This window comes from Cephus cinctus, unplaced genomic scaffold, assembly GCF_000341935.2.
Source record: "Cephus cinctus unplaced genomic scaffold, Ccin1 Ccin1_scaffold0767, whole genome shotgun sequence".
Lineage (NCBI taxonomy): Eukaryota > Metazoa > Arthropoda > Insecta > Hymenoptera > Cephidae > Cephus > Cephus cinctus.
The window spans coordinates 50,970-61,815 of NW_014333372.1; the positions used below are offsets into that span (position 1 = coordinate 50,970).

Below are 10,846 nucleotides of genomic sequence, written 5' to 3' on the forward strand. Positions count from 1 at the left end.
GGGTGGGGGGCGTGTGAAATGGCTAAAAGGTAACAGCCAGAGTCTTCGCAGCGTTAAAGTTATTGAACGCAGCGAGAGATTCACGGGTGAGATTTCGTGCGGCATTACCTTATTCGCCGCTGATCCGCGATACGAGATTAAAGCTTTAATCGGCGATTAGAGGCTGGCAGGTGCTCCTTCTTCGTAGGAACGACTCTCAGCATCCATATAGTTAGGCACTGTACGTAACGTGTATGGATATTTATGGATACGTCCCGAGTGCGCCGAGTGCGCCAGGAGTGATGGTGGCGGTTATGGTGGTTGTGGCCGGGAGGTTGGGAATATCCCGTGAGAATCGGCGCCTCTTTAGGTTTCAGGCACCGTACATCGCATTAGCCATCTTTAGCGCTGCGAGAGACGCGATGATAGATGGAGGTAGAAAGTAGGCACGCGCTCGATTTCCGCCGAGCCCAACATTGCGTCGCGACGCTCGCCGGGGCGTCTACGTGTACGAAACGTGATGTGTCTTCGTTCTCGGAACCCTGTATACTTGTAGGTAGGGTTTGGTTAGAAAATTGATGAGTCCAAATAAAAAATTAAGGAGGCTGCTCGATCGTCAGGTGTACCCGGATAATATTTCTTTCCAATGTTCGGAAACGCATAAAGGTCGATCCACAATTCCGAACGAGGGCGAAACGGTAAAGGGAAACGTCACTCGCCAGACTTTGGGGTAGGAAAGTTTGGATTTAGTGGTCCCTTCCTTCCGATTACGTTTCAGCAAAGTAAGAAAACGAGAGGGAAGACTGTTGTCGCAGACTCAACTGGCCGAAAGGCAGTTCCTCTTACTTAGGTATTACGAGGATAAATTTTAATTAAGATCCTGGAGATCCGCGCGGCACGAGAAAAGAGGGGAAATAAGAAAGCAGAATAGACGCACTGAGAAATAAGGTATTTCGGACTCACCGTGAAGCTGTGCGAGGGACTGTAGGGTGTTGGCACTGCAGTTTATGAATCCTGAAAGCACAAGAGATAGAATGGGGAGTTTACAAGAGTTCGTAAAAATTTCACAATGTTGTAACGTTATAAAAAAAAAAAAAAAAAAAAAAAAAAAAAAAAAAAAAAAAAAAAAAAAAAAAAAAAAAAAAAAAAAAAAAAAAAAAAAAAAAATTAAAAATCTCGTTCCTAACCAACTTCATTACGACCGCACATACGTACGAGTATATAGTAATAAGAGACATAATAAAAAGTTTTAAAAAGCCGTCGACCAGCGCAGAGTTATTTGACTGCCTGATGACGACATACTCGCGCCTCAAGAACTGCTTAGTGATTTATTAATTTCCTGTCAACAGATACGTGAACCCTGGGTTCAGACGCCTGGCGTCGACTCAACGTGACGGAGACGACCGCTCGTCGTGCTACTAGAAGATCCCAGGCGCCTATCACCTGCATACTCACGGAGTTAGTCAAGTAGCCATTAAGGTAGTATCGGGCCCCATGACCTCCCATTCCTATAGCGCCCCATATGTGTTATCGAGGAGTAGGTAGTACCACATGCAAAAAGGTGATACCAGGAAAAGCAGAATAGCCAAGAGAAAGACGAAGGCAGAGAACGAAGCGAAGGAATCAAGTATAATAAAAACGGCGTCGGAACGCAACGTCCTAACGGGGCGCAACGAGTTATAATGATAGGCGAGTTAGAATTCCCATGACACGGCATGGGCTAACCTCTGACCTTAGGGCTAAGAGGCGTCGAGAGAAAACGGCAGCGTGTGAGTAAACATTGACATTTAGGATTGTTAAATCAGCACTGGCGAATTTCTTCTTGCCCCCACCATCGCCCCTGTCGTCTCATAATACCAGGACCCGACGGGAAGATATCTCTGTCTCTCTCTCTCTCTCTCTCTCGAACCGTCTTCAAGCTTTCTTCTCAAGTTTCCACATAGAAACCTCGCACCCATCGTTCCATTATTCCAATACGTCACTCGCGCGATAAAACGAATATTTTCGAGTTTCACGAATTGGAGATAAGAATCAAGAAAAAATATAACGACGACGAGCAAGACAGACGCGTCGGACAGACAGATCGTCACTTTCGTGCCGCATTTGTTTCACAAGAGTATCGACTGCACCGCGAGTCGGTTCGGTTGGCCTGTTGCGCAATTCCCGCGCCAGGAGCCTTTATTACAATTGCGCTGCCAACTTGCCACGTATTCGGTCGGTTGAGGCGGTGGCGCCGCGACGCTATAAGGTGGTGAAGGTAGATAGAGTATTGGACTGACGAATAGTTATGAAATATACGTAGAAAAGGAACGCGGTTCCATTCCATTCCTAATTTAAATTCCCATTCCATCGTTTCTCGTGCCTACCTGCTTACTTTATTCCACGAGTAATCAGCTGATAGTATACACACGTATATATATGTATATTAGCAAACTGGAACAGATAAATGATTACACCGATATCCGGTGGCACTGGCACTGACAGTACAAGTTAAGTCAGATTGCCTGTAATCTCCTTCACTTTTTTGTATCCCTCCTCTCTCTCTCTCTCTCTCTCTCTCTCTCTCTCTCTCTCTCTCTCTCCTACAGTACCCCTACTCCCTAAAACCAGTAGAGCAGCTTCGATATAGAAACATGCAAGCAGCCGTACGTATCGACCTGCGGCCACCAAACTACAGTTTGACGATTGAGCTAACTGCTGTCACCGCGTGAAAACGAAAGTGGCTCAAGTTATTGTCGTCGAAGAAATGATGACCGTGTATCGATTACTCCAGCGGACGTGCAGTCATGTGTGATCAAAGCTGTACATACGTGTATACGGCAGCAAAGAGAGATTGGCCCACAGCTGAACAATTGTTTGTCTCTGTGAATAATTCCTCGTCCGGTCGTAAAGGAATTACGCAAAACGTCATATATGCCAGTTACTTATTATTGTTATTTAACTACGACACTTAACGTATCCATGTTACTTTCTATACTTAACCCTTCCACGACCTTTCTTTGTACGAGCCACGAATTTTTAATGAACCATAGACACTCGCGTACAGCAATGCTATTAAATTTTTGCAACGTCCCACAATAATTCTAATCAACCACCACCCTCCTGTCTCATGGAATCTATTAAATCTAATTGATTACCTATTATTATTTCACTTTACGGTAATACCAATTAAGTCCCATTCGATATTTATTCCACGCGTCCATCACGTAATCAAGTACGTACTGGTGTGTCTAGAATCTTTCAACTAGAACCTGTCGTACAGTCAACTCCAAATTATACGAGGGATATTAGCAGCAATCCTGTCACGTATACATATATACATATATGTATGTATTTACCGGGTTTAACAAAAGTTACCAGAGGCCCACCAGAGTAGCCTGAGCATTTTATTGACAGGATGTTACCCCTCGTCCCTCGATCCCAGTTCTCTGGTTCAACCAGTTGGATGGCTAGCTGGTAGCTGGTTGGATAGCTGGTTCGCCAAACGCACGACAGCCTGGACGTTCGGTTGTCTCTCGGTATCTCTGGACAGGAGTACCAGCCAATGTTCTCATATACAATTTAGGCATACGTATATGAATTTAATATCGGCAGCACTATCCTGTATTTCAGGGCAAGCTGGTCCCATGTGGATACTTCATAGATATTGGCCATAGATGACCGTATATATATTTTTCACTGGTTACACTCGCGTGACCAGCTACCGGTTGTCCACATTATATGGGAACGGCTGTCGCCGTTGCTATTTCGCGATAGTCCCTCACGGTAGCATGGCGAATCGATCCACTCGGCACGAAGAGACGTTTCCAACCTTCTACAGGCAGAGCTGATCCATTGTAGGTTGAAGGTGGACGGAGGTTGACGGTGGTGGAAGAGATTGGTAATCGGTATACCTGGAAGATTCTCTGGATCGATTACGAGAATCAGAATTTTTCTCAAGTTTCTAACAGACCCAGCGACAGAGTAATCCTCGTGATCGATCACGCGTGACTCTCTGATCCAGTTTTTCTCAAGATACTCCCGCGTTCACGATCCTCCACGTTTCGATCGATCGATCGATCGATCCAATGCTATTGTCCTCCATTGCATCTGTGTACATGGAAAGGCCATGAAGAAGCGTTCTCTATTGTCCTCGAGAGTTGCATCACTACTGTATATAGCTATATACCGCGTGCGATAGTGCAGGATCATAAGTTCCCAGGAAATTTGAAAAATTCGCGTATTCCTGTAATTCGCAGTCAGTTACGCAACTGACTTTGTAATTGACAAAAATAAAATGGAGTATGTCGCCGTATCGACGAGATACAGATATATATTGAATCGAGGTAAGTAAGCGTGAATTCACTATACGCGAAGACAGCCATAAGGATCGTGCACGGTAAATTTTACGTATCAACTTTCTCCCATAGATCCTAAACGGCGACTTCGTGGATCGCTCCCGTTCGGGATTCACGGGTATAGAGGGGGACCGCGAGGAGGCGACAGAATACGGGAGATCTAATCTCTAGGAGCATCTTCCGCGTTTCTATGATCTCGCAGGGACAAGACCAACATTGATATTTTGCAGGGGACATTTTTTCACATTTTTTTCGAGAATTACGGAATTTTATGCTGATCGGATGCTGGACAGAAATTTATAAATTTCAATGAGCGATCCCTAAGAGGATCCCACGTGTTGCCAGCCACGAGCTACGAGCTGTAGACTGTCAATGGGTTTACCGTGCTCGAAGCTACCACCTTTTGATCGATACGGGAAAAAAAGCTCAAGAAAGTCGATTAAGCCGAAGTCTCAAAAATGCCAAAGTACCTCGAGTGTTTGTAATCGCAATTATAAATAAATCTCAAAGTGTCTGTCAATATAATTGAAAGTAATTGCTCAAGCAACATTGCGCTCGTCACGAGTGTAAAGTCAGAAGACTTTTTCTAATCCGTAGGAGAAAATCTGGTGAGCTACGAAACCATGACGATTTGGCTTTTTGCCCTGGGATCGACGGCCCGTTTCGATAAAATTCTCCGGCGCTTTCTCCGAATAACGTAAAAGAAATCGATCGCCGATTACGAAAACGTAAAAGTCTCTACGCTATAATATCGATACGTTCGACCAAGTCAAAATATCGGGACGGAAGCTCGAGCTTCGGCCGAGCCATTGATCGGCCCCGTTCGCATCCTGTCTCCGGCAATGAGCATAGCTGTACGCGAAACGGCCGACCCGGCAGCAAAAGACGGTATGGAATTGAGAGCGAGGAAGCACGCGAGCAAAGGAGCAAAGCAGCAAAGCAGCAAGGCAGTGCGAGAGGCAGTGCTGGTTCAGACGTACCCGATGGGTCTTCGAACTCGTAAGATACAGCTTTCCATATGAGACGTACTGGATCTGCGAGCATGCAGGCGCTTGGGCCTAATGAGAATGAGCTAATGGCGTCTAAAGTCTAAAGATCTCGCGGCGGCAGAATCTCGATACGTCGGTTAGCGCTGCGGCAGTACTCTGGACCCTGCGAGCTCAGTCGTAGCCTGGAGGTGGAGAACGCGGAAGCTACGTGCTCTGCGATAAAATCGAAAAACCGTCTGGCAGAGGACTGGAAAAAAAAAGTGCCCGAGACCAGTTAGAAAAATCACGGATACAGAATGATCCAGCTGCCATGTATAGTAATAGCGCGTACGGATGGCTCGTAACAAATTGTAAATCTCGAAGGGATGGGAGGATACTATGGATCCCATGATAAAATCTTATCATCCAATAGAAATAAGACGTAGCACACGAGATACCGATCTCCAGATCCTAGAGTCTTTTATGAGGTTCATGAGAAAGATACAATGTCATGACAGAAGCATCTTCGGGTCGGTGCGCTTACGCGTCTAGCGGTACCTCGAGGATGCTGGGAGTGAAGAGAAGATAAAAGATGAGGAGGATGAACAGTACGTAGGAAGGTACGAGCAGCTCATCCGAGTCCGTACCTTGGTCCTAGCTGGTGAGAGTTCAGCGTATTCCCCCTTTGCCTTCCCATAAAGCCACAGCGTGGGAACCCAGAAGCCAGAGCTGAGCTACCATGAATTAAGCGACCGGTAGTTGCTGGCGCTGATGATCCCGACCAGCAACGTGGTCTTCGGTGCGGGACGTTTCCTTTGCGGAAAACGCAGAGACCGCGCAACCCAGAAGGAACGGGAGGTGGTGAAAGGAGGTGCGCGAGGGTATCGGCTAGAAGGAGATTGCCAAGGTGCACCCGGGCCATTCACTCTGCGCTAGAAGATACACGCGGACGCCTATGGTCATCCTGGACCATGTGGTTGAGTCGGAGTCTCTAACCGTGGTATAACGAGCGACGACAGATGCTAGCCGAGAGCATCCGAGAGTTATGCGCCGTGCAAGCCAACGATTTGCATTACTGCCAGGTCCTGAGTCATTCGCTCCAGACAACAATGACGAGCAGCGGGATGATAAGGCTCGCTGATAAGACTGACAGATCGGTTGGATCGTCAGCGACAAATTAAGGGGGAAAATTTCAATTCACCACGTTACAGTTAGGAACGAGAAGACTTCGAGGAAGGAAGTGAAGGAAGGAAAGACAGGTAACGATTGGAGCGAATGAAATGGAATTGCGGTCCCGAAAAAGAAAAGAAGAAGAAAAAAAAAAGAAAGAAAAAAATCCCGCAACAGTCATTTCCGTAGTGGATGAACGCTGAAGCAGCGATGCGTTCAAGCAAGATATCTATTTCTTCTGATTCTTCTTCCTTCGCTGTCGCTTCCGTGCCCGTCACTGGCTGTCTCGCTCTCTCGCTCTCTCGCTAGGTGGACAACCCTAATGACAGCTGACGTCTCGCAGCCAGCTCGTAATCAGTTTTCGCAAGAGTCGATCGATCGGCCAATCGGATAATTGATCAATCGAACGATCAAGCAACGAAGTCGTATTGTGACGTGGTCTATTTAACACTGAGTGAAACCGGCAACGGGTCTCTACATAAATATACATTTTGTCCATCAACAAAATAATCGACAAGGAAAAAGACGATATTACAACGAATGACAACAAATGAAAATACTGAATTACTCAACGGCTTATCTATCGAAGATACGGTTAATTGAACGTCTGCGAACTTTGTTCCCTTCGCCGATAACCCCCCGCCATTCCCCCCGCCCGACCCGCCGCCGTCTTCTCTATGCGCCGTGCGATAAACAATTTCAATGCGGCACGTCCTGGAAATAAATAACTAGGTAAAGAGGGCGAAGCGCAGACTCGATGGCATTTCCGGTACAGGCGTCGATTATGGGAGCAATTATCGATAGACGCCGCGACGCTTCCATAAATCCTGAACGACCGTCAGCCACCTTCTCCGCCGCTGTCACCACCTCCTCTCCTCCTCCCCCCCACCCCTCCAGCCCCCCACCGCGATACCGTTTCAACTAATAACAAGCGAAGGTCGCTCCTGTACTGCCGGCAAGACGCGTGACGCGTTAACGCACTTGGCTCCGCGTTACGCAGAGCTCGTACTGCCAACCTGCAAACACTTGGCGAAGGCCTCCCACGTGAGCCTTGTAATAGTTGCATCGAATAGCCTCCAGGACTGGCCGGTCTCAAGTCCGCGAGGCAATTAACGGGACGGCGTACCTCCGCGAGAACGACAGGACCGACGGGACAATTAAACTCCGCCTATCAAGAGTTCAGCGTCCATTGTCAGCTTGGCGAAGTCAGCGTTGAATACCCGACGCTCGAATTCTCCAATTTGACGAAGTCCGTTAATAAAATTTTAACGGTTGTAACAATCAAAAGGATATTATCTGCCGCGAGGCGTCGCGATGTCTTTAGAAAAAACACGCCGAGTCTCTTCCCCATTGTGAAGTAGCTCCGCGCTCTACCGAGGAATCCGTACCATGCGGTACCGCGTGTATAGCTATATATCTCCTCCCGTCTACCGCAGCGCTTTGATAGCCGCATGGAAACGCGGCCTGAAGTCGACGGCAATACGTCGTCAAGGAATTGGCGTTTGCTCGGTGAAAGTGTTAGACAATCGGTGGAACCACGGGCCATGGACTACTTTTGACTTGGTCGTTACTCGGACTTCTCATTTTTATGATATCCCCAAATCTCGAGCGTCTTAAAAATTTCCATTTTTCTTTCTTTTTTTCCATCCAAGTAAAACCTAAGCAGCGTTCGAGCACGTGTTAAAACGTCCAAGACTTTTCACGATGAATATTTCGTCGATTGATTTGCAGACTTTATTGCGTGACGTCACAGATCGTTACGATATCCCACTATACTGTAGAACGTAATTAGGTTAGGTACGGTAGCGTAATAGAGTACGAGCACCGCCATGGCTGTTACCGTGTCTACGATACGGATGTGCATATTAACCCATTTAGATCCGTTACGTATGGTCGATGCGTGTTACGCATTACGTAGGCTGTCAGGCAGTTTCGTACTGGATGAGGAACTTGATAGTTCCTCCGGTGTAATAGCTTCAAGACACGTGCCCCGCCCGCCGACGACGCTCACGAGGACCTGCCAATTATGGGGACAGCCATGGGCAACGCTGCTGCTCTACGTTTCTGTTACGTTCAACGTGTATCTGTGCGTGTGCGTAAATATTATATAGGGAGAACTTACAGAGACTTTAAAAAACTATACCGAGGAGTTTCGATATTTCTCCGTAAGGCCCGCGCGAGTCTTAGGCGCCACGTAAGAAAGTCGTTGCGATTAAAGTATTAAGTTATTAGGGAGCCAAACCAGTTTTGCCAGCGAGCCTGACGCACCCTGCGAGCAGGACGACATAAAGAGGCCATAGGGATTTATATTAGTATCCCGAATCCTCGTTTTCACGTAGTCGTAAATTTATTGCTCAAACTGGAGCTTTCGTCTGTCGCGTTAAGGCGAGTTCACAAGTGCGCCTCCATGCCGAACTTTCTCGTGATTTCCAATCGACGCCACGCTTGGATCACTTACAGGTGTCGCCCCCCCCCCTCTCTCTCTCTCTCTCTCTACTCTCTCAACACCCTAACCCCTCGATCCCTTCTACGACAGAAGAATCAAAGACGGAGACTGTCGACAATTTCCCCTTGGATTTCGAGCCGTCTGGAAATTTGGTCTGCCGGCCTAAGTAGCAAGAGATACCCGAAAGACACTGACCGACCAGACTACAAGCCGATTGTCGCGTCATGCAAAATACGTCGAGGCTGCAGGCGTCTGTAAACACGTTCGATCTGACTCACAGGAGGAAAGAGGTGCAAGGGAGAAGGACGATAGGTACCGTGTACGAAGGATAAGTAAAAAGCGACAAGGAAGGAAGTCTGAGGTATAGATCGTCGGACGGCGAATCGCGGAGATAGATGAATGGAGGACAAAGACGAAAGAGAGAAGAGCGAGGAGGCTGCCAAGAGACGGGTATTATCCAAGTGGCAAAACTGCGCAGTAGTCTAGCGTCGCTTCGTAGTCGCGTTATCGTTCAATATTTGCTGATAACGCGCCTGTCGTCGGACGCCCGGCGTCTCTCGAAAATATTCGGAAAATTGAAAAAAAAAAAAAAATTAATAATTCCCGTCTAAGCTCTCCAATTGTTCTCGCAGTGAATTTCCCAACCTCCCAAGAGTCATACGACGACGCTATCGGAGGCCCAGACGCTGATTTCTATTCCGGTCCTTCGCGAATGTGTCGAACGGCGTAACGTGTGTGACGCACATGTGTAACGTACGTCGAACGACACAGCCAATAGCGCGATTACGTCACGCCAGACGGTAAAAGCGCATCTTCTCGATTCGTCTATTAAATCCATTCCTCGGTACGACGGGTGCGTGTCTATTAGTAAAGGCTGACACGCAAGTAGCTACATAGCGGTACGTATCGGTAGACACGGCTGGGAACGATGTAGATGCAGGCTAGATTGTACGAAGGTCCCTCGGGGTGACTATGGGAATGAATGTGATATCTGGGCAAAGGGAGAGAAGGAGATGAGACGAAAGAAGAGGAGATAGATAGAGAGAGAGAGAGAGAGAGAGAGAGAGAGAGACGACTCGCGCGCCCAAAGATGATATTCGCTGGCGGGCACGACCTCGTAAAAACGCCGGCACAATACTGGTGCACGCAGCGACGTAGACGCGTGCGGCCGACGATGACGCAACGCGACGCCTGGTTGCTGAAACCTCCTTCCGTATAACCCGACGTCCGGAAACGTATACACGCACGTATTTATGTATTCTAGCTAGTACCAAGTCAAGGATATAAAGAAAAGAAATTGACTTACGAATATCTATACGAAATTTAAACTTCATTTGTCGTTTCTATCCTCTCACGTGTACATTATCAGTGCACATACTAACGAGCGGAAGCGATTGGGACTCCGTCCCGTTATACTAACCTAAGCCAACCAGTCAGCAGGTTATCTCCGAATGGGACCGAACGTCAAGTCACGTCACCTCAGCCACGTTTCTTCCGCGTGCGTGCAGCATGCTCTCACGATTTACTATCGAGTCCCACCCCCTGCCCGTCCGCCTATTGCACACGCATCTCGTGTCTAAAATCAAAAGACGCATTCTCATCTCAACGGAGTCCCGGTCGTCTCGCGTCCCTCCGACGTCACCGTCAAAGACGTCCCGAAGAATCCGAACCCTAAGAACCCGTGCAGGCGACACATGCCCGACTGTCTAAATTTAAATGCAGCATTCGCTCGCGAGTCATTAAGGAGCAGGAACAGCAGGCAGGGCGCATACGCGTGCACACGTGTCCGCCTGATCAGCTGGTCCGCACACGTGGTCCTGGGACGGAGTCCCTACCACCTATGACAGCCCCTGCAGCCAATGACAGTTCGCTCGAGTCCTCGACGGGGGCAGACTGCGCGCTACCGGGATTCCCATTTTCCAGTCCAGGCTTCTTCTGGCCTGCCC

General features: G+C 48.0%; 1 protein-coding gene across 2 annotated transcripts in view; it reads right to left on the bottom strand.

Moving 5' to 3' along the window:
• Positions 1–10,846, bottom strand: part of LOC107270454 (cytoplasmic polyadenylation element-binding protein 2) — a 94,320-nt gene that overhangs the window by 26,635 nt on the left and 56,839 nt on the right. The window contains exon 3 of one of the 2 annotated variants that reach the window (XM_015745485.2): positions 943–993. The exons of the other annotated variant lie outside the window; for it this stretch is intronic. Coding sequence (XP_015600971.1) covers positions 943–993 — 51 coding nt within the window. The remainder of the gene's footprint in view (positions 1–942; positions 994–10,846) is intronic. 2 annotated transcript variants of the gene reach the window in all.